This window comes from Anolis sagrei, chromosome 3 (assembly GCF_037176765.1).
Source record: "Anolis sagrei isolate rAnoSag1 chromosome 3, rAnoSag1.mat, whole genome shotgun sequence".
Classification (NCBI taxonomy): Eukaryota; Metazoa; Chordata; class Lepidosauria; order Squamata; family Dactyloidae; genus Anolis; species Anolis sagrei.
The window spans coordinates 45,531,215-45,558,937 of record NC_090023.1 but is presented as its reverse complement, the minus strand read 5'-3'; the positions used below and the strand labels follow the sequence as shown (position 1 = coordinate 45,558,937).

Genomic DNA, 27,723 nt, shown 5'->3' with positions numbered 1-27,723 from the left:
TTCTAATGACTTGTTGTTGTTATTATTATTATTATTATTATTATTATTATTATTATTCCCTCTTCACACTACAGGAAGGATCGCACTACAAAACTGCATTGAAGCAAACAAACAAAAAGTATTGTGTCTACAGAGAAAATTCTAAAAGATATTCCAAGAAAAATCTTTTTTCTTAAAATTAGAGCTTGGAAATCATGGGTACCATGCATTTAATGGTGTCTTAGATTTGGTGAAATATGGTAGTTTTGATTTTATCAGTTTTGTGGTTCTCCATATATTTCTATGGTTCTTTTAAATGGGTTTAGAATACAAAACAATATGTCAGAATAAATATTGTCTTTACAGACAGTATATTTACAGTTTCAGCTACATATAGCATGGAGACTGTAAAGATAATGTTCAGATACCCTTACTATTGTGTCTCTATATAAAGTGTTTGAGGATTAAAAGTTGAACTGCATTAGGTTTTTATTGACTTATAAACTTATGCTAAGTAAATATTTGGTAGTTTTAGTGGGAAAGATTTCAAGGGGTTTAGAAAATCATGCATTTTATATGTTGTTCGGTGGTTATAACACTAAGAAATCCATCTCTTGCAGCTATTTTCAAACGGCCATCTAACTAATGAGGAATATGATGTTCCGCCCCGACTTGCATCCCCTCCTCCAGTTGCATCAGTCATGCTGAATATGAAGTGAGTTTAATTTTTAAATCAATAATATAAATTACATAGTGGGGAAAATGGATTAGCTAAATCAATTCTAGTTATTCTCTTTTAAAAGAGACAATGCTGCAATGTTTTGAAATGACTTTAAAATGCACTAAGTGTGTGTCTTATCCGGTATACTCATATATGTCTAAAGGTTTTGATCAAAAAATCAACTCAACTTAAAGAATCTGAGTCAACTTAGCCACAAGTCAGTGTGATGCAGGCAGTCCCCACATTACGAACAAGATAATCTTTGTAGGTTTGTCCTTAAGTTGAATGTATATGTAAGTCACAACAATTAAATTTTTTGTGTAACTCCAGCCCCTCTCTCTCTCTATATGTGTGTGTGTGTGTGTGTGTTTGCGCGCGCGTGCATGTATGCATGCTTTGGATAGTATAGGGAAGAGTTAATACCTCTGTGGTATGGTAGTTGTTTTGCTGTCTGTGCCACTCTTCAGAAAATTTCACCTCACTTTCTGTCCCTGTGATAATTGGATTTTGAAAAATTTGCTTGTTCTGGAAACAAGGATAAAGCTTCAGTTGAGATACCTTTTCCCAGTGATAGCTCTTCCAGGAGTGAATTTTCCTTCTTAGGGGTAGATTTCTTTCACTTCCTAGTGTCTCACCTCTGTTCTTAACTATGAGTTATTTGTAAGTTGGATTTTGTAACTCAGGGATTGCCTGTACTGTACCATAACGGTTTCCAAAAGGAACCATCCTATTCTTTGAGTAGAGTGGTGAAAGGCAAGAGCCTGGCCTTAAAAGAAACACCACCCCACGAGACTCCATCATTATGCTACTCCTGGCTTTTGTCATCTACCTTGCGTTTGTCGTATGACATGACCATGAAGGAATTGGGATGACTCAAATCACTCATATTCCTAACTAATTCATATGTCTTAACTACTGCAATCTCTTTGACTCTGACAAATGCTTTTAATTCCGCCCTTCTCTCTCATATATTCTGCATTTGACCTCCTCCCCTTTCTCTCCTTCTCTCTTTCCCTCCCTCCCATGTAATATAACATGAATGTAAATGTACTGAGTTTGAAGATACTTGCAATTGATCATGTCTCCCCATTGTATTTGACATTTTCCTGTTTCTATGGAGTTAGCTACTTTTTAAGTCTAGCAGAGGCTGTTAGCTGACATCTAGAAATTTTAAATTTATTTTCATTTTGCTATCATTTTTTCTTACATATAATTTTTGAGTTTGAAATCTTCAGCTACTGCTAAAATGAAAAAAAAAAGATTTTGAAGACACAGCTATATAAAATAAAATATATTTTTATTGTATAATTAGCAAACCTGTAAATATTTGTTGTCAATCAGTCACAGCAATGACTAAATGTGAGTGTGTGCAGGGACATATATTCATAGGTTATTGGTAGGGAGGATATAAACTACCCAGATTTTTTTTTAGATTGTGATTACAATAAATAGTTTGTGTTAAAATATTGAGTGCTCCCTAATGTCTGTTTAATAAAGGCACTGGACATTGAGCCAAAGTATCCAACAACATTTTCTGTTTATTATAATTATAATCTTTTTGTACAGATAAGCTTCTAGGTTTCTAGAAGCCTATCTTGTTTTAAGTGTTTCAGAAGCTTTGGAGAATGTCAATTATAATACTGTATTTATTCAGAATTTAGACAGAGTGGAATATTTTAGATGAATCATAAAGAGCTAGATATATTGATATTTTCACTGCTTAATACCTGTGAGACCTTTTGGTTTACTGTCCTGAAAACTTCTGAGATGGAAGAGTAGTGTATACATTTTTAAGAATGGGTGGATGGAAGAAATTGTGGAGAACATATAAAGTGCTCCTGATTAGGTTGCAGCTTAGTCATGCCCAAAGAATTCTCCAGAATTGACCAGAGCAGGTTGGGGCTTACAATGCTCCTTGCTTCTATGATTTCCAGAATAAATTTTCAAAGCCTTAATTTCTTGTTCTATTTTTAATGCTGTTCTGTAAACTTGACTAACAGTTAAAAATAATGAATCAAAATAATATTGGGTAGTCAAGATTAAAGAAACCTTTTAGCAAGACAAAACAAGTGTTTTTAGAGACACTAAAACAGTGGGTTAAATCCCTGTGCTGGCAGGACTGAAGACCGACAGGTCACAGGTTCGAATCCGGGGAGAGGCGGATGAGCTCCCTCTATCAGCTCCAGCTCCTCATGCGGGGACATGAGAGAAGCCTCCCACAAGGATGATAAAAACACCAAATCATCCGGGCGTCCCCTGGGCATCCTTGCAGATGGCCAATTCTCTCACACCAGGAGCAACTTGCTCCTGACACGGGAAAAAAAAACTGAGGGTGAGTTTATTCCTAGTAGACATATGGAGCTTGACCCATTGAGATACTAAGACTATAAAACAAGCAACTCCCTTGAGCTTTTGGGATAATATTGTTCGTGCAAATATACAATCTGAGTCTGCTAAGCATTGATTCTGTTAATTTGTTTTGTAAAATATTTATATAACACAGGCTCAATTTTTCATTTTCCACACTTATTTTTATTCTGAATTGAATTGAGGGAAATGATGAATGTTTGAAATAACAGAATAAAAGAGCAGTTTAATGCATAATGCAGTTGATACTCTTACTTCACCTTGTTAAAAATTCTCATTGTCTAAAATCCATGAACAGAGTTAAATAACACAGAGAATAAGAATTGTTGAGATGTCTATTGTAGTTGAAAAAATAACCAATATGATGCCCTTTTTATAGTTATGAATTATTTATATGGATAAAGTGGGATATATATGAAATAAGAATCACTATAGTAGGGATGAGGAACTCTAGCCTGTTCCCCATTTTTAGTTATTTCTTGTTGGTAATGAATGTCCTAAAGGCATAAGATCATTTGGGAGCTAAGCTCTGGTTAGTTCTTCGATGGAAATAAGCAGTGAATATCAAATATTGTAGGTAATGTAGGCTATATTTCATAAAACAGACAGCTTCCAGGCACATACACAGAGAATAATCGGAGCTTTAGAAGTTATTGACACTGAGGTTTAGTTTGCGGCCTGATAAGTTGTTGCACTGTGGCTTATCTCTAAGTAAACATACACAGAAATTGAGGTGAATTTTGTATACTCAAAAGGTGTGATAATTACATCTGCACTAATGCTGGTGTGTAAAGTGCTGAAGAATAAATTTGGAATTTAAATTATTATTACTCATTGTAAACTTTAAAAATCCAAAATTGTCCACATTTTGAGATATTTTCTGATGGTTCAGTGTACACAAACTTTGTATTGTGCATACATTTATTAAAAATACTGTGTATAAAATTTGCTTCAGGCTACATGTGTAAGCTCTATATGAAACATCTATGAATTTTGTGTTTAGATTTGTGACTCTTCTATAAAAGATTGTATTACATATATGCCAGTATTCTAAAATCTAGAAAAAAATCCAACATTCAAAACATTTCTAGTCCTGATCATTTCAGATAAGGGATATTCAGCTTGCTTGGGGTTCTGACATTTAGATATGTCTCAAAATCAATCTACTGAATCAGAGAGACTAGAGTTGGTCGTAGTTCATATGCCATAGAGCAGGGGTCCTCAAACTAAGGCCCGGGTGCCGGATACGGCCCTCCAAGGTCATTTACCAGGCCCTCGCTCAGGGTCAACCTAAGTCTGTAACAACTCAAGAGCACACAACAACAACGCTATCTCATCAGCCAAAAGAAGGCCCACACTTTCCATTAAAATACTAATAAATTTATATTTGTTCCGATTGTTCTTCATTTTAATTATTGTATTGTTTTTATTTATTTATTTATTTATTGCACTACACATAATATATGTGCAGTGTGCATAGGAATTCATTCATTTTTTTTTTTCAAATTATAATCCAGCCCTCCAATTGTTTGAGGGACTGTGACCTGGCCCTCTGTTTAAAAAGTTTGAGAACCCCTGCCATAGAGGTTTACTCAGTGCATCACTGAGTATGAGTGGAACCCAAAGACCAGAAGCCCTGTGCATATCTAGCAAGTAAAAAATAGTACACTGAACTTAGTGTACTTCACACATAAAATTGGCAAATGAGATTTAAAGCTCAAATTTAATCCGTTCAGATGCAGCAGTCAGTATTGTTAGAGAAAAATAAACTATTGGGTTAAATCCAATAGTTAGTTGCAACAATAGGAGACCCACTGATTCAATGGAATAGTGTTGATTTAGCACTGATCCAGTGGCTGTAGCCTTGTTGGGACTAATAGTTGGTTAGTGTATTATATGTAAACTAGGTGGGGTAGGCCCCAGATTACTTTTTCTTACCCTGGAGTGGCTACCCTATGTTAACTCTTTCTGAAAACCCACCATTCAATTGTGTGAAAGGAATGAGGTGACTGGGGAAAAAATAACCAGACACATGTCCTCCCATTTTTGTACATTTTGGTAGTTAGGATCTAGTAAGTGCCCTGTAGTAAAAAGAAAAAAAATAACAGAATAATGTTGGTTTTTTAAAAAATAGATATGAATTTGTGAGAAAAATAGATTTTCTGCGAAAAACTGAAATCTGTCGAATACTTATTTATATTTCAAATATAAAGTGGTTTTGAAATTCACAAATATGAAAGCCTTAGTATTGTGCAAGCAAAATTACAGATATGCTCTGTACTGAAGAGAGCTTTTAATTTAGCATTGGATAGAAAAGGAACCCTTAGAAAGTCTGTTATCATCATGAAAACCAACAAACCCTCTTAGTTCTTCTCATGATATGTGCAGAAATGCATTTCTATGTACAGAAATGCATCTTCAGTCTCTGTTTTGTTTATGTCTACAATATGGAAAATTCATTTTATTTCTCTATGACTCTTCTCAGACTTACATATATATGTACATACTAGACGTGTACATACAATGATACAAGATAGGGTATAATTCCCCCCAACTTTCAGAAATATTCATTCCTACTGATTTTAGGATTTTTTTTAAGATTCGACAAAAACATTTTTAAAGCCACAACAGCTATTTCATTGAATATCTCTCATATTAACCTATAAAAACCAGTATTAATCAATTTTACATTTTCATAGAATCCTAGAGTTGGGGGCGACTCCCAAGGACCATCTAGTCCAACTCCATTCTTCCAGGCAGAAGGGCACCATCAAAACTCTCCTAACAGATGGCCACCCAACTTCTAAACTAATTAATATGCTTTCCCTATTGAGTTGGAAGGTGTAATGAAATATCTAATTATAATGTATGATTTAAATATGTTTATTAATGTTGTGATATGATAAGTGCAGGCCAACATTTAATGTGGCTGCTTAGCTGATGCGTTGCCATAGTGACGGAGCCTGTAATAGGAATGTATCCAAGTTAGATGAGCCAAAGTGGGTGGAGCTAACTGCCAACTGGCAGGGGCAGACATTTTACCACTTCAGTCCGGTTAGTGGAAGCCGAGCCAAGTGTTTAGCCTTCAGCCTGCTTAGTTTAAAGGGTCAAGTGGACCTATTAGAATTAGAAAATAACTTATGAGTTAAGGGAAATGAATTCCCAAAGGTAGTCTATACTTTCAGTGAGAGAACCGAAGTATATGAAGGGCAAAATGGTACCTAAGTGTTAATCAGTGAGACTGAGAGTAAAGTGTATTTTGGGAGTCAAATTTACACTTAACCTAACGCTTAGGTGAAGAAACCACAATATTATATTGACCCAGTTGAAAGACTGAGAAAAGAGTAACATTTTTAAGGTATCAGCAAATTATTAAAGAAAGCTTAACAGGAAAATAAGCCAGCTTGAAAGTTATATGGAAACTGTTACAACATTTCTTGATATTAGAGTTATTGTAACCTCGATAAATATATGAAGTAACCAGCAAGAATTGTACTGCCTGAGAGTTCTTGAAAATAAACATTTTTCTTATTCAGTTCACTATTATTAAAGACTTGTGTGTGTCTAATTATTGAGGAGCAAATTTACCTCAGAAGAAGGTGGCTGAGGATATTGGTAAAAAGGATTCTGGTTTGGGTAATGAGTTACTCCTTTCTAAAGTACCTCAGGTAAAAACATTTTAAAAGTCAAGCCTCAGCAACACACACCACCACTATCTTAGTCTCTTTATCGCCCTGGTTTTATATATTTGTTATTTGTTCGTCTTCTTTTACAGAAGGAATCCCCACAGGCTCTCCACTTAGGGATTTCTTCCCAACCCAGCACAGAGATTTACTTACTTGAAGTATCAGTCTGTCCTCTTCTTTGCAAATTCAGCAGTTTATTGGAACTATGTCTGGCTGGTGCTATGGAGGGACAAATCTCTTCTCTATCCTGATTGGGGCTTTCTAATGCGAGCAGAATTCTGGGAAATGTAGTTTAGGGTAGGGCCTTTTAAATTATCTGGCATAGGGCTCCTCACCTTCCCAAACTAAATTTCCCAAAGTTCTGTGCTTTCTCAGCCCCCCCCCCCCCCCCCCAGCAAACTCTGCTGCCTGCTTTCCCTCTCCTAATCATGAGAGGCCATCCTTTTTGGCTTTACTTTGCCTCCTTGCGCTGAAAATAAATTGACTTTGGGAGGCGTCCAAAATTTACAAAATACAAACAAAAAAGTATTGAGTAAGTTTCGATTCTTACGATTTTGGCATGGGCCACACTCACGTGTCATATATCGCCTTGTAAGTACGAATTTAATGAATTTGATATGACTTACGACAGCTAAAAAGATTACACACCCATGTACATACTATGAAATTCCTGCATTTTGTACAAGTGAATAATTTTATCTGAGTTTTCCCATGCTCTCCTATTTTCCCTCTGGGAAAAAAATCACTGTGTACAGGAGTAATAGAGGGAAACAAGTATTTTTGAGCATTTTCTCCAGTCTCCCCAACTATTGAAAATACAATTAAATTAAAAATCTTGCCAACACTTTTAGACTTGAATGTTTTATTGACTCATTTTTATGTGCTGAGTGTGTGTAAAAAATACTTTAAAAATATTTGGGGTACAGACAGAATGCACACATATCTTGTCTATTTCATGTTTTAAATATATGATATCCTTTGGCTCCCTCTGCAGAAGGTGGTTAAATATTGCATTGCATAAATTCACATTCATTGATTCCACCTTTCATTGGGGATATATGTCCAATCACTGTCAATGAAATGTGCTTTCTGCTTCTCTGTTTTTAAACTGTCCAAGCTAGATACATTAATTACATATAGGGTCTTGTGAATCTAAAATATTACATAATTTATGTTGAATTGTCCTCCACTTTTTTACAAACTGGTAACTTTAGTATAATATCTAAAATGAATGTATGATACCACTGTCCACAATCGATTGAAAACAGACTGACAAATAAAATTGAAAATTCACCGGAGGCACCTTGTAGTCATCGCATGTGGCATTGGTTAATTTTTGAGCATGCTCTTGAGTGTAGAAACAATTGAAACTCAAAACTTGTAATTTTAGGGGGCTTTCTTACACACATTTGACTGTAACATAGTTTGCCCTCAAAGGTAATAAAAGTGGAAGTGGACAGATCCCACTTTGCCCTTTAATGTGATACACAATCTTCCTCTTTAACCAGTGTCTTTGAAGTCTGTAGTTTCATCTAATCTTCTTAAAATATCTGTATTTTAGTTAAAGTTGAATCTTTGTAGAAGTAGTTATGACATTCTTTCACAACTAGATTTTGGGGTGCAATTATTTTCCTTGTTTTGGCTTATGACACTGTCTTCATGGTACTTTGAAGTGTTTTGTCATGGCAATAATAAATACCTTCTAATGTTCATTATGGGTTATTTCAGTAAAACAGTCATTTTGAGGATAAAACTTACTAATACTCATGAACATAATATGTTTACTTCAAATTCCTTGAGTGCAGTTTCTCTGTGCTTTGATATTGATGCATTTTCATTGTTACCTTCTGATTCTTTTGAAGAATGAAGAGTGATTTAAATTCTTGTTTTGTGTCTCTTCTATAAGACATCTTTTGAATAGAAAATTAATGCTGTTAAAATTGAGTGTCTGATGGTCTCACAAGTGTAATAATATATAATGGAAGCACAAGAAGTCTTATTTTATGCATTTATCAGAGAAGTAAAATAGTGTTCTTATATAAAATAGCAAAATCAAGGTTTGCCATTGGGAAGTTTTGCCTGGTTGTTTCTTTGGTTGTTGTATTTTAATGTGTTCACACTGTGAATCGTTGAATAAGTGAATGCAAAATCCACGGATATGGAAGGCCAACTGTATTTATCAAACAAATGATGAAAAGTTGACATTTAAAAATATTTAACTGTGTATTGTTGTTGTAAGGTGTGTCGGATCCGTGGAAAGCATCATTATGGTTTCTGTACTTGAATTAAGTGAGTCTAGGTTCATAGCCCCATGTGGCCTGAAGGCCTGCTGAGTCATTTTGTACTTGTCATTTAACCCCAGACTAAGTTACGATTTAGTAAAATGTAGATTAGCTTAATTCCTGCATTCCCTGTCCTGAGTCTATGTGTTCTTCCTTCCCTTTCCTCATCCTATATAGCTTCAAAGAGTTCCGAAATTTGGTTTCTGCTCTTGACTAATCACACTTGTCCATAGTTTGCCATAATGAAAAGTGTGGTTAATCTCAACTCTTGCTAGTATCAGACAACTCTGCTTCGTATCTGAATTTATGAAGGTTGTTAAAGGTAAACCACAGTTTTGGGTTTGTTTGTTAATGCCAGATTTCACCAATCAACCATTTCTGATTTCCTTCTAGTCCTTTTATAAGAGGAGGAGCACATTATCTGTCATCCTACCATACGTTGTAGTCTTGTTGTAAAAGTTAAAAAAAAAAAAAGACTTACCTGGATTTGATATTTTTTTCTCTTGAGGTCATCTGTTCCTCTTATTAATTCCCTTCCTGAAAAACCAAGGGAAAATGTAGAAGAAGATGAGTACAAGATACCTTCATCCCATCCTGTCTCTTTGACCTCACAGTCACCTCAGTGTTATAATATAAAACCTCATATTCGGTAAGGTTATTTCAAGTCCCTAATGGTGCAGTCAATTAGGATATGTCAGTGCCTTACATTTTTGCAGTATATTCCCTGAGAATGAAAAAAATCTAGAAGTTTTGAAAGCTTATTTGCATGTCTGTGCCCTTTTCGTTCTCTTAATAAAGATTTCATACAAATGTGGATTTCAGACTTCAGTGTAATTGTGTAAAGTGGTTTAATTTAATCTTTTATTGATGCGGTTCTTCCCTCCGTTGCCCATGGCAATGTTCTAATCCTGCCTCCTGGCAACAATGGAGTGTGGAAGGGGGTTCCACCCTCCCCCTCGGGAGAGAGGCAGCCAATCAAGAGAAATTGCAAAGCAGAGATAGCTAGCAAAAAAACCTGTGTGGTGCCCTTAAATCTCTCCTTGCTTCTGTCTCACCCTTGGAATGTGACATACATATATATCATCCCTACTTCACAGATTTTCACTTTTCGCGGTTGGTCCTGGAACATAACACCCGCACTAAGTGAGGGAACACTGTATTTCTACCTTTTTGCTAGAAGAATGCATGATTAGTACTGATCTTTTAAACACAAAAACCTTATACTTCTAAAAGCTTTTAAAAAAATGACACATAGCCTTGATCTTAATTCTGTGTTTAATTTCTGCCTCTGACATGTCACTCTTAAATGAGTAAATAGGGCTAATTTGAAGTGTTAAAATCATGATGGCTTAATGAGTTAATGGTCATCATGATAAATTGTCTGCTATTGCTTTCATGTGCCTAATATCAAAATGTGTGCTTTTATACATCTCTGCTTTCAGGGTATGTGAGAATGGTCAATGCTCTGGAATAATTAGTGAAACTCACAGTGCTGCCTCCGAGATGAAACGATTGAAACAGCCAGAAATGGGTATGCCTTCATATTTGCTACTTCAAATTGAGAGCCAAATTAACATTTTTTTAAAGTGCTGTTTTGAACATGCTACTTTTGTTGTTCAGAAGAAGCCTTTGAGTCGACTATCTCAATACCTTTACCACCGGTACGGCCTCCTGTGAGAGAAAATATGAAACATGGCGCAGTACTCAACAGGACTCCTTCTGATTACGATCTGCTGGTACACCCTCCAGGTTGTATCTTCTTTTTCCCTCCTTCCATTAATAAAAAAGCTATCTTGCCTTATAGTATAAATTCTGAAGGATAGTTGGTGTGGAAAATAATATAATTTGTCTAAAATGCTCACAGACTGGGATACTTAAAAATTATCAGGCCAATCAATGTTTTCTCTATTACTGTATTTATACTTGAAATTAATAAAACACCATGCATTTAAGAAAAGCTAGATAAGGACATTTAATAAAAAACATATAATTGCTTAAATTTTAACCTAAATTGTCAAATACTTCATAAAAGACGTGTCTTGAATATGTTTGAGAATATGTGCATATCAGGAATTTGAAAGAAAAAATAACAAGAAAGATCATCAGAATTTTCTGTACTTCTTGAAAAGAGAATTCAGTGACTTTTCTGTAGTGCAGGCCAAAAGTCTCAAAGGCATATGATGTTTCAAAAATGTTTTTTGAAAAGATTATATAGAAACAGTAGTGCAATATAACGTAATTTTATTTCCTATATATATATACTGAAAACGATGTTATGGTATTGCAATTTTTTTTAAAAAAAATGAAGAAAATGTTACATATTGGCCCACCCTATCTATCTAGTTTTTCTCTCAAAGTCCTTTTGAATTTTGGGAAACAACTTATCCTGTAGCATTAAAAATGACTTGCAAATTGTATGTGAGCTCTTCCTCACATGCAATTTTCTGCACAAAGTTTTGTTTCTTCGGCTGTAGCACCACAAACATATGCGTAAGTTGGTACATTATTATTGAAATAAAGATTAGAGTTGTATAATAGCACAAATATGAAACTATAGTAAATCTTGACATTAGCAAGTTCTGACAGATGTTGAGAGGAACGTAATGGTTTTTCATTCCACAACTTTCCGACATCCAGGATTTTTTCCCAGCAGCAATGGAAAACTGCATCTTTTCTTCAAAAGCTATTAATCTTCCTCAGAAAACCATAGTTTTCTAGAAATTGTGTCATTTATGTGTAGTGCTGGTGTTGACCTATAAAGCCCTAAACGGCTCTGGCCCAGTTTACCTGTCCGAACGGATTCTCCCCTATGAGCCATCAAGGCTACTAAGATCTTCCGGGGGGGCCCTGCTCTCGGTCCCACCACCCTCACAATCACGGTTGGTGGGGACGAGAGACAGGGCCTTCTCGGTGGTGGCTCCCCGGCTTTGGAACTCCCTCCCATTAGAGGTTAGATCTGCCCCCTCCCTCCTGACGTTCAGGAAATCGTTAAAAACATGGCTCTGGGATGCGGCATTCAAAGACTGAACCTGGAACCTTCCCTGTGATGGATTATGATGAACTGCGACTATGAATATGATTATGACCATGACTGGATTGACGATTTGGCGTAGGAAACTGTGATGATGTAATGATGATTTTATTGTACGGAGTTATACGATTTTAATATGTAATGAGTTATATTTGCTGTTTTATCTGTTTTATCTGATTGTATTTGATATGTTTTGTAAACCGACCTGAGTCCCTCGTCGAGGTTGAGAAGGCCGGTATAGAAATCCTCTAAATAAATAAATAAAATAATAATAGTTTTCTATAAAGAAATACTTTCAGGCAGCCGTATGTACATTTTCTGCAACATTGGAATTTGTTTTACATAGTAAATTGCAAAATTGCAAAACAAAATTCCAGACAACAAAATGTGCAAAATCAGCTTTGTTTCACAGCAAAACCATGTGTCATTCTTTTTTACAAAATTGTTGGATTTCCACATGAAAAAAAACCAACAATGGTACACAACAAAATCGCATGTGACTGAAATTTCAATCTGCCCATGTTTATTTCTCTGTTGAGCAATATTTTGATGGCACAACTTTCCATCTGTCAAGGGCTACAACCATAATGTAGATTGCTTCAGCATATTGTTTATTTAGCAGCACAATATGCAACTTAGTTTTTAATTTTCTGCATTTTGACCAAATATATATTGAAAAACAAGGTAAGCTGGTGTTATATTTCCTCTACAAGAGGCTGTGTGGTTCTCTGTATGTAGTAAAAAATATTGTGAGAGTAGGTTTTAACTGTGAGGGTGTGCAGTTTTTCAGACCCATGAACAGTTCTCAGAAACTGCATGTTTTGTAGTGTACTGGAGACCAAAAAAAAAAAACTCTTAGAATTTGCAGGAACTTTTCAAATACCCCCTTTCCCCCTTAAAATTTCTTGAGGGCTCAAGGAATGCAAAATTCAACCCCATTTGGGAAACTGCTGAATTTCTTTTTTTTTCCTCTAGCAAGAGATAACATCATTAGCCTTTTATTACATTGAAATCCTAGACTTGAAACCCTGGCTCAGTAGTAGTTCCAAAGGTAATAGGCCTTTGAGAACTGATTTATTCTTTGAATTGTTCTTTAGATTCTTGCCTCTTAATCTGTCAATATGCATTTTCTGATAATAACACTATGTAATGATATATATTGGGAGGAAGGGATGCAGTGGTGATCTTCCTAAAATTATCGTAATATTCAGTAAGCTTTTTTATATTATAGCCTTTCATCAGAGTACAGTCTTTTAGACACAGTTACAAGTATGCAGGTGATTTTAAAACCCAGGAGAGAACTTCTAAAAAGAATAAAGTGGATTGAGTAGAATAAAAAGGTCATTCATAGCATGCTTTCAAGTCTTAGCTTCTGCATAATAAAAAGGAGGCTTACAGCTTGATTACTGGAATCACCCAAGTCCTAGATAAACCTTGGAGGAAGAGACTCTTTTCATGGCCAGACATGATAAATGTTCAGCATTACTTTTCATCATACCATTAAAGGAGATTTGCTTCTATAACAGGTTATCTCTCAATGCAGGTGACAGTGCATCTGACAATACTCCACCCTCACTTCCTCCGCCGCCACCCCCTGCCCGCCACAGCCTCATTGAGCAAACGAAGCCACTTCTTGCAGGAAGTAGGCCTCTATCTGGACATGAACTATATCTTCCTCCTGCTGGTAAGGGAAGAGCATAAACATGTTTTATCTTCTAATAAGATACCTAGCTGGAGAGAGAGAGAGAGGCTATAATCATGTTTTAGCTATCCTTGCAGAGTTGCACTTTTAACTTTTACTGTTGAAACAACAGTAGTAATAGTAATTTCAGAATATTTCATTTCTGACTTCAGCCATCCTGACATCACAAGAAAATAAGAACATTGTCCACAACACAGTAGACAATGTTCTTGTCCACTTGTCCTCTAAAGCACAAAATAGGCAAAAAAGGTTTTAATTTGTTTGTCTAACATGTCAAGTTCAAAGAAGCATGTTGGAGTGATTCAGTGGGATCATATGCCAGAATGACTTTCTTAAAGGCATCTATATTGTAATACGAAAGTCTTATTAAGTTGATGGTTCGGAAGCAAAACCTATTTCTCTGTCAAAAGTTTCATATTAAATAGTAAGATAATATGTATTGTTGAAGGCAATACATTTCCTAGTTCCAACAGACCTCACTACCTCTGAGGATGCTTGCCATAGATGCAGGTGAAACGTCATGCCTCTAGAACATGGCCATATAGCCCGAAAAAATCTACAACAACCCAGTAAGATAATAGCCTCCTGGTGAAGGCTTGAAATTGTTTTCTGTTTGTTTAAAATATATATGCCTTGCTGTTCTGTCAAAAATAAACTTAGGTTAGTTTATAGTGATCAGTAATAAAATGGTTGATACCCTTGGGCATTTTTAAAAAGGCATAGTGGAAGAAAAAAGAGCAGTGAAAGAAATAAAGCAAACCTGGCACAACGAATTAATTAGTCCCTACAATGCAAACAACTATAGAACAAGGGAAGGTAAAAGTCTCTGTGTTTCAGATGATAGTCCCTTCTTCTCATCATCTTTGACTGAAGCCTGTTGTAGATTTTATGAAGGCATGCATCTCATCATTGATTACATGCCCCTGCTTCACTTCTCCATCTCAGGAGTGTAGAAATTTTGGCCCTATATTTGCATAGGGTACAGAACTGCTCTGTACTGTTCGATTAAAAAAAACTAAAATAAAAAGGTCCAGCCATTTGTTGATTTTGTTATGCTCTGGAGGGTTTTCCTTTTTTTTTGTTCTGTTTTGCTTTGCAATCCATACAGCCCTCAGAATTCCATGAGATACATATGAGTAACATCTTCATTCACAATTTTAAAACATTCCTGTTTCTTTGTTGCATCCAGTGTTTCCCAAACTTTTTAGCAATACCAGTAATTTAAATTATTCTTTTGATAAGTATGAATGCACATTCTCACAATAAAATAATTAATTGTGTGAGTTTAGATTACCATGTTGTGATAGAATCATAGAGTTGGAAGAGACCTCATGGGCCATCCAGTCCAACCCCCTGCCAAGAAGCAGGAATATTGCATTCAAAGCACCCCTGACAAATACCATAACAGAAGAAGCAAAGAGAATGAGAACTGACAAAAGCGTTACTGAATGACTCTTGGATAAGCATGTGTTTGAATTATGGAGAGCAGCCCCTCAGAGCAAAGAGATTTAAGGGGAGGGAGGGACTTTTGTGAATGAGAGGATTTTTTTAAAAAGGGGAGTTGGAGGAAGACAGATGAAGAAGTCAGTTGTGAGAGTAAAAGGAGAGTGAATCTATACTAGATGTCTAAATTAATTGGAGGAAAAGATCTGACATCAATTTGTTTGAATATTAATATATGCTTGGAACAAAGCACCAGAACCTGATAAAGCAACAGCTATTCTGTAAGTTATGAAAATAAACTACCGGCTACTTGGAACATAGTTATGTCTAGCATTACAGGAACCAATTCTAAAATACATTTATCCACGCCAAGGTCACCTGGAGATTCTTGATTCAAATTCAAGGAGGGCCATAGGGCAGAACAAAGAGTGGTGGGCATCCAGGGCCAGAAATTATGGGGCTATACTGGATAGGCCTTTGGCACACATGGTTTATTTAGGGAATTGTGGGAGGTACATGCATCTATTCTAATAACCTATTCACCTATAATCTCTGATTTGAATGTTGCACAAGGTGCCTGACTCACATACCATTGGTTTCAGCTTTTCACAGCAATCTTTTTCTCACATTCCACCACATTCTAGAAAATATCCTGATCTTCAGGAGCAATCAATTTCTTTAGGGGGCACATGGAGCTGAGGCTTTGAGAAAAGGGTGAAACTCTCTATTTATTTATTATTTATTTACTGTATTTGTATTCCACCTTTCTCGACCCCGAAGGGGACTCGAGGCAGCTTACAGATAGGCAACAATACTTTCTATTTATTATTGCTTTAAAAGCAGCCAATCTGATGGAGAACAATATCTGTAAAGAATGCATGTACGCAAACTGCAAAATAGGGAAAGGTATGTTGCATCTTTTGAGAACACATATGTCACCTAAGTAGTTGGAGGTAAAAATTGATACCTGGGCCTTCATTTGAACCAGTGGATTCAGACTGATGTGAAAAGCTGTGTGGAGGAGTAAATCTTAGCCCTGCATTAACTATAGTTTGCTGATCTGGTAAACCATTAAAGAGTGTTTGATCTGCAGAAACCCATGGTACCTTTGAGTTAAATGGGGATTTATTAGTCCGGTGTTCATGTAATTTGTATTCCCTTCTGATCTTTAATTTTTTGGACCAAAAATCTACAGAAAGCTATTTTCTTTATTTTTATAGATCTTTTCTTTGATCCTGTAAATGGCTTAGTTCCATTGCCACCTGTTCGAAGATTAACTGGTGACAGTATGAAAACTCACAGATTATCCCAAGACTATGACCAGCTTCCCTCTTGTTCAGGTAAGGAACCCCCAATATGCACAATGAAAAGTGTGTGGTTTTGTTGCTCCTGATACCCATATTGCATCATATTAGAAAAAGAATATATTAATAATATCTGGATTTCAAAGAGAAATTACAAATATTTTTTTTAAAATTCAAACATATATTTTAGTTTTGCTGCACAGTGATAATTTGTATTTATAAAAGCACTAATTGTGGTTACTACAAACTTTCTTTCAGCATTATGATTGGACAGTATAGGACATTTTTGTTGTTTCTGTCATTACACAGTTGGGATTCAGAAAAAAATATTCCTATCCAGAGACCTTCCAGTAGATCTTGATGCCATTTCATTTGTCCTGGTGATCATTTGAGAGTCTTAAATAATTATGTCATTTCATTAAAAAGATAGTAGTCCACTATTTTGATATATATTTACTTGCCTGATATAAATTTACCAAAAAGGTCTGTTAAGTTGTGCCAGTTACTGCTCTTTTCCTAAACATTGCAGCCCTCCATCACCTTAATTGTTGCTTTACAAGAAAGCATTATACATTTTTAAAAGAATCTTCAGGAAAGAACTTATAAGTCTTATCATAATTGTATATGGGGACTTTACAGGAGTTAAAACACTCTTTAGGCTTATTGATTTCCATACTTTTTATAAATATTTGTTTGATTTTTCTATTGAAAAAGAGCGTAATTTTATATGGTTTCATGCAGTCTGTATTTTCAAACTGATGTTATTTACATCTTCCTAAGTAATATTTAAATTAAAGCACAGTCTTCCGTCAGATAAGTCTTACATCCAAGATAAATTTGGTTTTCCATACATCTCTTTTTTAAAATGCAAACTGTATACACTTATTTATTTATTTTATTTATTTATTTACTTTACTTGTATACCGCAGTTTCTCAGCCTAACAGGCGACTCAACGCGGTTTACAACAAGAATAAAAATCAACAACCATATACAATATAAAACCACAAGAGCATAATATACAATATTAACACAACAATAGATAACACAATGCATCTCATAACTTACTAAATACATAAGACTGAAACCGAAAAAAATTGAGTTATCCACCTGTCTCTCTGTTCCTATGGATTAGGACATAGCTAATAGGCACAGAGGTGACCTTAAATCCTATAAAGGGAGACAAGTGGAATATCATACATTAAAATTGCCATTCTGACACATGAAGCTAATCATACTGTAAAACATTTTAAAGAAAATATTTGCATTGAAATAATGGGAATATTTATATTTATTTTTCTCCAGATGGTTCACAAGCACCAGCCAGACCTCCTAAACCTCTTCCTCGCAGGACTGCCCCAGAAATACACCATAGGAAGGCACATCATTCTGACTCATCTATAGAAAGTGTTGATGCAAAAATTGCAAAACTTATGGGAGAAGGCTATTCATTTGAAGAAGTGAAGCGGGCACTTGAAATTGCCCAAAATAATCTTGATGTAGCACGGAGCATCCTGAGAGAGTTTGCTTGTTTTCCTCCAGCAATTTCCCAGCGTTTGAACCTATAGCAGTATGGAAAACATTATGTCCCGCCAAGTCTCCAAACGTGGGCATGTGAATATGAGAAGTAATGTGGAAGTGTGAAGTTGAAGTTCGAAAACGATGTTCTTCTCTAGGCGTCTTTGAAGAGCTGAGATGCAGCAGAATTTTTTTTCAAGAGTAAGATAGCTGCTCAGTCCAAGATATAAGTGGATTGAATTTTATGTATTTTTGCTAGCCATACTTATGAATCAGGGTTGAACTGACAAATAATTTAAAGTTTACTTGCCATGAGCTTTTAATCTGTGAAATGCTTTTTTCATGTTTACAAGGTGGCGAGTGACCATTTCCAAGCTGATAGTCCTCCTGTGTTCTTGTTCATGTTTTTCTGGCACTTCTTACTGTTTTTGTAGTAGATTGTCCCATCAAATAAGTCAGTTATTTTTTCCTCCGTGTATACACTCCATTTTGATTTTTCAGAAGTCTTTGATTTTTTTAAAAAATTACAAATGCAAGAAAATGTGGCCTTCATTGCTGATTCCACCCCCTCCAGTAAATCTTTGCTATTTAGAAAATGAAGTAAATGTACACTGCATTGTTTTGTCTTTGATCCATCTTTTAAAAAGGCATTTTGACCGCAATGTTCAGTATCTTTTCTTTGATGTGTGGCTGATAAGATTTAACATCTAGATGGCTTCAGTAAGAAAATTAACATTCATAGTGTTAAATTGCATAATAATATCCCAAAATGTAAATCATTTCTGGAGCTTCTGTTAAAAATACAGCTGTATGTGTTTTAAAATTAGCCTTTGATTCCATAATGAACTTGAAAGGTCCCTATGTTGCTCACACCTTCAATATCATGAGGCATGACAAATAGATCCATCATTCTGAATTATATTAGCAGTGATCAGGTAAATTATACTCCTGTCTTCTGAAAAGCGAGATGCAGTTAATTTCCTGTGTGGATGGTTATCCTCTGATTCATCACCACTTTAGGGGACAAGTTCATTTTAACAGAGGAGCTTTCAATCTTTCCATTGTTGAGCTCTAAGGCTATCGCAGCAATATTTTTGCAAAGCTTCTCATAAATTCACATTCGTACCTGTATATCCAATGCCCAGATCAACGTATAGCATCTATCTGCATTCTTGGAGATAACATATCTTGTTGCCTGAAATTCATACGAGCAGATTATACTGTCACTTTCTGAAGCACAAGCTAAATCAAGAATCCCAACTTCTTAAATACATTGTTCTGATTAAATTCCAGATTAATTCTATGTATACTCCCCCAGGTCCAAACCGAATGCCTGATTTTCTTTCATACCTCCTTGCTGAAATTGTGGACCTGATGTTGACAGTGAGCTGAATACCCAAGTGTGTGTACTCAAAAGGCTCCCCCCCACCTTTTTTTTTTTTTTTTGGTTCTTTTTAGTATCTGCAAACACTATTCATGACACTGCTGTGCAGAATACTCACTTGCTGTATTCTGTCTTGTTGAGATTTTGAGTTTGAACATTTCACTGGACAGGCTAAGATATATGTCACAAAACTACCCGAATGCTGTCAAACCCTATACAATAAAGTATGTTTTCAAGGACATTTTAAAACAAAATAAGAGTTTTTTTTACCCCTAAGTGGACTAGGAGGCCTCCAGACACACTGGAAATCATCCCCTCTACACACCAAATTCACCAAAAGAGAAACAGCCCTTGAGCGCCATATCTGGCCTACAGGCCACAGTTTACCTGCCCATGTACAGTTGATTGAGAGAGTAATGTTGAGCAATAGCAATTAACTATCATGTTCTCGTGAAGGCTCATATCAATATTAAATCCAGGAGACCTTTTAAAGAGTTCAGTTTTAAACCTCTCTTCCATATAAAAACCTAATTAACGTTCTTCTACATTAGAGCCTGTAGCTTTTTAAATTAACACTTCAATTAAATTCCTCCACCTGTTAACATTATTTATGGTGTTAAAGGTACTCCCAATAGAATAGAATATCCAGTTGCATTGAAGGAAAATAATTGTTTTTTTTTTCCCCTTTTTTAAAATAAATAAAGGCATTTAGGAAAAGCACCAGTTCAATTTTCATGAATGGCACAAACTGAGAACTTATATATTATTTTGGGTTATTAGGATAGGTTTAGACAATTTTCAAAAGATACAGGCCTGTGAAAATGCTATGCTAGTACAGGTTGAGCATCCCTAATCTGAAATAATTTGCTGCCAGCCACCTGTTTCCGCCTTTGAGGTAGTAGCAACACACTTGCCTTGTTCATTTGCAATGGGGATAGAAGTAGATAGTAGGCTCCCATAAGATATCCAGTACAGTACTGCAAAAAATCCTCTCCAAATATTATATCTTACTTTCTCAGGCTCCAGCTTCGTGTCTCATACACATCACAAGTAGCAAACAAACAAGACATGAAGATCTTTGTAATGGCGGGTGGTGTACATAGCCAGATATCTGTTATGTATGTGCAAATATTCTGAAATCTGTAACACTTTTGATCCCAAGCATTTCAGAGGAAGGATGCACAACCTATTTATGTCAATACCATCATGATACATCCAGTCTGTGTCTTAAGATGAATCCAGGATCATTGAACAGGTTGCAAGGGCTTCATATTGCAGTGAAGCATGTTCACACAAAATTTCCACTGTTTTTAAGGTTATCCAATGGAATGATCCTCAGAGACATTTTATTAAAAAAAACTAAGTATAATTAAACGTCCTTTCAAGGATTGCTTAATGCACACAAATTTGCAGCCTTAAAAATCAATGACAATAATCTTATTTTCTACGTAGTGTCTGCATTTCCACAAGGGCTTGTATGTTCGTTCACCCATTGAATTAAAGAGAACAGTACTGTGATAACATATTTTTCAAATGAAGCATTTTGGTGGAATACTTACTTTCTTACTAGTGTTGAGCTATGATTATGTTTCCAGCCCCACAATTCTTGAGAATGTCAAAGATTTCAGCATATTATCAACTCCTATTTTGCCTTCATTAGTGTGAAACTATTCCAGAACTGGTGAAGCAGATGGTGGAACATATCAATAACAAAGATACCTTCCAACAGTGTGAAAAATGTCTGGTGTTTGTTAAAATAAATGAGCTGCCATTTCTGTGGCCTGAATCTATGCCCTTAAATAGCCGCTAGTCTGATGCCAGTGTTGTAGTATCATAAATGTTTGTCCAATGATTCATAATGTGAATTTATTTTGTACCAGCATTCTTCTGTTGTTTATATTTGTTTCTCATATTCCGGCTTGAAGCTTTACTTTGCACTGACCTGGAAAATGTTTTTATTTGTGTCTTAAAGCTTGACAAATTTGGAAGCAGACAAATGTTTTAAATCAGGTACTCCCTGTTGACCTGGAACATAGAGCTTCTAGGACTGGTTTCTTGAGCGGACTGCAATAGGTTTTTTTGTTTTGTTATTGAAGGTGTATCTTCTTAAAAAACTATTTTATCTGAAAATGCCTTTTATAAACTTGTCTAATGTGGCAGACATAGTGATGTGATCAATTTATATTTTATTCAGCATTCTTTTTCAATTCTGAAGATTATGTAACCTCAATTTACTTTTATCTGTTCTTGTAAAGTATTTTATAAAAATTAATGTTAACAGAAGTATCTGTTTCCTTCATGTGTTTTTGGTTATCTTATTTCATTTAAACCTTGTGTGTGTGTTTGTACAGCTACACAGTGCCATGTCCATCCCACAGTAGAGTGATTAGATCTTTTTAGTGGCCTATTCAAAATGCCTGTAGCTACCACAACCTCCAGAGAAGCTCTACACATTTACCATTGGATGTAATCATTGTCTTCTCAAGAACAGCCTTATGTTTATATGGCATTTTGAGTTTTTATTTGTATTGAAAAAACATTGTTAATGTGAGTGTTAATAATAGACACAGATTTTTTTTTCTTGATGACATTGGGGTCGTTATTTTTGCCCCTATATGCAAGATATTTCTCTGCATGAGACCCAGCATGATTCAGTGATTTGAGTGTTGAATTTGGACTCTGGGAAACCAAGGAATGAATCCCTGCTTAGCCATACAAGCCCACTGGGTGATCTTGGGCAAGATATGTTTTCAGCCTGAAGAGAAAAATAATGGGAACAGTCCTATGAATTTCATCAAGAAAATCTTAGGATAGTGTCTCTGTAAATCAGTCAACATGAAAGCCATAGCAATCGTGCAAACTTGGTGAAATATACAATTTGCATAAAAGGTTACCCTCAAAATATTGCTCAAAATCAAAAGAGCTATTTTAAGCACTTTGAAGCCTATGAAGAAATTCCACAAGAAGATTCCTTCTCCCCCAGAAAAACAACATACAAACAACTGTACTATATGGAGTTCCCGGTGGCACAATGGGTTAAACCCTTGTGCTTGCAGAACTGCTGACTGAAAGGTTAGTGGTTCGAATCCAGGGAGCAGGGTGAGCTCCTGTTTGTCAGCTCCAGCTTTTGATGCAAGGATAAGAGAGAAGCCTCCCACAGGTAAAACATCTGGTTGTCGCCTGGGCAATGTCCTTGTAGACAGCCCATTTTCTCACACCAGAAGCGACTTGTAATTTCTCAAGTCACTCCTGACATAAAAAAAACTGTACTATATCACAGTAGAGTTTGGAACATCTAAGTTTCAGAAGTGGTTTTCTCAGTCAAGGAATTTAAGAACAACTCAATTCTGACAATTTTTTTCCCTATTTTAGATTTAATAAAATTGCTCTACACTAAACAATAGAGATGATAAAAACATGTTTCATTGTCTGGTGGCTACTCATACTCTTTATTACTTGTTAGGAAACAAAAAGTTTCTACCTATAACAATAGACAAGATATACAATTGTTTACCTTTCTAATTTCTGTTTTTGGATAGTAATCACCTCACTATCAATCCTAGTGGAGAACCAAATCCAATTGGACAGCTTCTAGGAAACTTGTTGATCACTCAGAGTGCGTAGACTCCCTTTCAAGTCTGGAACATGTAGTTTTCAGGTTTCCATGTTTTCCTTCCCTATTGCTCAGTTTTTAAGATACTGTCTATGTTCATTTTTGGAGTTTCTTAAATAGTAATGGAAAATTGGGACAAAGTTGGGCTGTTCTATCATTTCTGGACACCTTATCCTCACAAGCGAGGTTATGTGAATGTTCTTGTGTCCACTAGATAGCACTCTTAACACATGCCTCTCATTTGTTGGAACAAAGTTGGGCTGTTCTATCATTTGTGAACTAAGATGCACTAATCTTAGAAAGGTAAGCAGTAAATAGCTGAAAAAGCAAAGATCATGGATTTCAGTAACCTAAAGTAAGGAGGAAATGAGATCCATTCTCTTATGGTTGACTTCATATGTGACTCCTAAGAGAAGTCCAAGTTTTTCCATTTGGGTAACCTGACATTTCCAAGAATTGCTTTACGAGGTTTTCTGGGTGCATTTTTATGATGTTTGCTGTTATTTTAGTTTCTGTGCCCCAATGTTTATATTTCTGGCTTGACTAAACATTTAAATTTTTGGCATTAGCCTTCTGCACTATTCTAGGAAACCACTTGGGAAGTTTTGGCTTCAAGAAAATGTTTACTTAAATATAAACTAGAAATATCTAAACATGCTTTCTTTTGACACTACATAGAAGATAGGAATCTGAAGTGAAGGGAAAGCAACTTTGTTAAAAAAATGTTTTCTTCCTGTATTCTGCAGTACTTTCTTTTTTAAGGGCAGAACAAAGACATTTTCTTTCCATTTGCAAAATATAACAGTTGATATTTTGAGTACTATGATGTTTTCATTCCCATAAAAATGTAGACTTGAGAATTAAAGTGATTCAAATTGGAACTCTAATAGTTGAGTGGTGGACGTGTACACATAGCCTCTGTTCTGTCATGCATACACCATCTTCATGTGCACATACAACCAAGTCCTGACTTCTGTCTCATCCCATCCAGATTATAGACACAATCCCGGTGTATGTATTTCATGATGGAGGGCATTGTTTTGGGTTTTGTTTTTTTTTTAATAATATTTTATTAATTTTCTAACTTATACATCGAAAGAGTGGGAACAAAAATTTTAGAGAAAGTTCAGAAAAACATAGAAAGAGAGAGAAAGAAAAAAAAAACACACACACATACACAACATAACCCTATACTAAACACATCATACTATATAAAATTGACTTCCATTTCACACTTCAGTTTTTTAAGTCCATTATTTCCCTTTTCTATTTACAAGTCCTCTTGGTCTCTTCTTCTTTTGTCATATTCACAAAAGGGGGCCCAATCGGTCCCCTTTATCAGCTTGCCCGTATTCTTTTTCAAATAAAAAGTCAAAGTATCCATGTCTCTTATTTCTCTTATCTTCTCCAACCATAAATCAATCTCTGGGATTATTTCCTGTTTCCAAACACTAGCAAAAGTTATTCTTGCTGCCGTAGTTATATATGTAAACAACCTGTCCTCATTTTCATTGAGCTTTAAATCTTGGTCGGTGAAACCTAGTAAGTAATATTCAGGTTTCTTTTTAAAAGATTTCTTCAATATTTTTTGCACCTCCACATGTATTTGAGCCCAATATTTCGTAGATTCCTTACAAGTCCACCACATGTGGAAGAAGGAGCCTATCTGTTGGCAACCCTTCCAACACTTATTTGACATATTCCCATACATTTGAGCCAGTTTTTCAGGTGTAGTATACCATCTGTGGAACATCTTAATCCAATTCTCTTTCAAGTCCGTCGCATATGTATATTTTAATTTTCTGTTCCACATTTGTTCCCACTCCTTAAAGTGGATAGGTCTTCTTAAATTCTCCGCCCACCTGATCATACAATTTTTAACTTGTTCCGTTTCTGTTGCCCAAGTCAATAATTTTCTATAAACAGCAGTTATTATTTTCCTTTTCATATTTAGAATTTTGTCCCAAAAAGTTTCCTCCAGTTCAAAGTTTATTTTTCTATCTTGTTTATAATAGTCTTTCAATTGAAGATAGTGTAGCCAAGTGAGATTTTTATACTTTTCTTTTAAATGTTCAAATGGTTTGATCTCCTGTGTTCCCTTACTTAATATGTCACTGTATGTAGGCCATTCCCTCCAACCCAACAGCCTTCTTTGATGGGCTTCCATTGGAGATACCCATAGTGGTGTTCTTTTATAAAAATATTCTTTATATTTCTGCCATACACGTAGTAAAGATGATCTTACAAAGTGATTACCAAAATTCTTTTCTTTAGATTCTCTATTATACCAAACATATGCATGCCATCCCACTCGCAAGTCAAAGCCCTCTAAATTTAAACATTGTTCTTTATCGAGTAGCATCCATTCCTTAATCCAAAGAAGAGCACATGCTTCGTGGTATATTTTTAGGTCTGGGAAATCCAGGCCTCCTCTTGTCTTACAATCTATTAAGTTCAAGTATTTTATTGGCCTTTTCCCAGCCCACACAAATTTTAAAAGTTCTTTATTCCATTTTTGGAAAAGGGATTGGCTCCTGACGATAGGGATATTCTGAAATAAAAATAACATTCTAGGCAATATATTCATTTTGATCAAAGAGATTCTACCCAGTAGGGAGAGTTTTAGATATCTCCATTTTTGAAGGTCCCTTTGAATCTTTGTCCAAGTCATTTCATAATGACTTGGGACTTCCGGTGGGTAATGGCGTCAGGACAGCCGCGCTGAGAGAGAGCTCTCGGCGACGGACCAGCGGTGTGGCGGCTTAGGGGTGCTAGACACCCCACACCTTGTGCCGGATTGAGTGCCAAGGTGTTGTGAGCTCGAATTTGGCACGTAGACCCCAAAGATCTCCCTTCCCTCAAGGAGGGGGGATCGAGAGGGCCCGTGCCATATCGGGAGACATCCGCCCCGCAGGGAGCGAGCCGCTGCTATCAAGCTCGCTTTAACTGCCACCATCCCATTCTTAACAAGAAAAGAACAGAAGAAACCTACGGGGAGGGGCGCAAGTCCCTTAAGAAGATTTCACACCAGGTAACAGGAGAAATCCGCCAACTTTAAAATTGTGAATTTTGGAAAGAAGAAATTTGAATAAGAGACATTGGAAAATAAGGAGAAAAAGGAGATCGATATCCCCTCCCTTTTTACTTCTGAGGTGGGAAGTGGGAAGGGACGGAACGTGGAAGAACGAAGGGAGGAGAACGAGGAAAGAGGGACATTTACGAGTTCTGGGAAGCTTAAACATTGGCATAGCAATATTTGGCAATATTTGGTGTAATCAATATAAAATACTACGGAAGAAATAATTAAGATAATAAATATAAATACTAAGGAAGTATATCAGAAGCCTCGAAAAGCCTCGAAAAGAAAGCAGTACCATTGACCTTGGAGCCATATTGTTTGGTCTACGAGCCACCCTTCTTCATAAACAATCAGCGACCGGAGGCTGAAGACCGGAAGAAGGAAGTGAGGCCAGTGAAGAAAGCGGAGGTGACGGGCTGCAGAGGGCCTGAAGCTTTAGGGCGGAAGTGAATCGGAGAGGGCGGAAGACGAAAGCAGGAAACAGGAAATCAGAAAAGCACCAAGGCCATAGAGAAATGACGCTGCAGAGAGGCAAGAAAGGCAAGAAATAAAGAGTTAAAATTAATATAGAAGGCCGGTGAAAACGAGGACGAGAAGTAGACGTACCAAGTGAGGAGCGAGGAAGAGAAGTAGACGCAACAAGGAAGAGAAGCAGACGATAAGAAGAAAGAAGAAAGAAGAGCGAGGAAGAGAAGTAGACGTTTCTCCAGGGAGCGAGGAAGAGAGGCAGTCGGAAGGATAGGAGGGAGGCAGGAAAAGCGAGTGAGCCATCTAGTGGAGAACATTGATAGTGCAAGAGCAAAAGGAAGAGAAGAAAGAAATTGACCCTACAGATGAGATTAAATTGAATAAATTGAATAAATGATAATATTACCCACAACAGCTTTAAAATTGATAAATACCCATGACAGTATAAATTAATTGATATTATTGAGTGAAGTATTAATCAACTGTTTTCTTTTTGGAAATTATTAAATACCATACGAATTGATTAAATATAAACTTTGAATATTATACAACGAAGGAAATGCCATTGAATAATTAATGAATTAGAAGATTAATTTGATCTCTTCAACTCTCAACTGAAAGTTATTGATTAATTAATGAATTAGAAGACTAATTTGATCTTTTTGATTCCCAATTGAATTTTTTTTGAATATTATTTAGCAAGGCTACTATTAATATAGATTTATATAAAGACATTTCTCTCTGTCAGGTTTGAAATTTATTACATGAATTGGATATAGTGGAAGTTGGAATTAATGAAATTAATGAATTATTGACCCACAATTATATGAGCTGAAATACAACTTAATTAAAATCTATTAAGTAATATAATATTAGCAACTTAGAAGCCTGGAAGTTAAGTGACAGATGACAACGAAGGCCAATACAGAGAAAGAAAGAGATATACGTACCTACACAAGAAGAGGATCATTAGATATCAATCCAAAGATGGAGAATATATTGAAAGAAATAAAGGCCTTAAAGAAGGAAATGACAGATAAACAAGAAGAACATTTTAAAAAACAAGAAGAAAATTCTAAGGCTATGACAGAAGAATTTAAGAAACTTAAGACAAGTGAAAGAAGAATACGCGCAAATGAAAAAGGATA

At 35.8% G+C, this 27,723-nt stretch overlaps 1 protein-coding gene across 4 annotated transcripts in view; it reads left to right on the top strand.

Annotated features, from left to right (window-relative positions):
* CBLB (Cbl proto-oncogene B) overlaps positions 1-21,698 on the top strand; it is a 102,802-nt gene extending 81,104 nt beyond the window's left edge. For 3 of the 4 annotated variants that reach the window (XM_060770676.2, XM_060770675.2, XM_067466638.1), the window contains exons 13-19: positions 600-694; positions 9,544-9,684; positions 10,478-10,566; positions 10,656-10,784; positions 13,610-13,750; positions 16,432-16,551; positions 17,819-21,698. In XM_060770676.2, the coding sequence (XP_060626659.2) occupies positions 600-694; positions 9,544-9,684; positions 10,478-10,566; positions 10,656-10,784; positions 13,610-13,750; positions 16,432-16,551; positions 17,819-18,081 (978 nt within the window). In that variant the 3' untranslated portion in view covers positions 18,082-21,698. The remainder of the gene's footprint in view (positions 1-599; positions 695-9,543; positions 9,685-10,477; positions 10,567-10,655; positions 10,785-13,609; positions 13,751-16,431; positions 16,552-17,818) is intronic. The other variant, XM_067466639.1, reaches the window with a different exon arrangement.
* Positions 21,699-27,723: the final 6,025 nt, after the last annotated feature.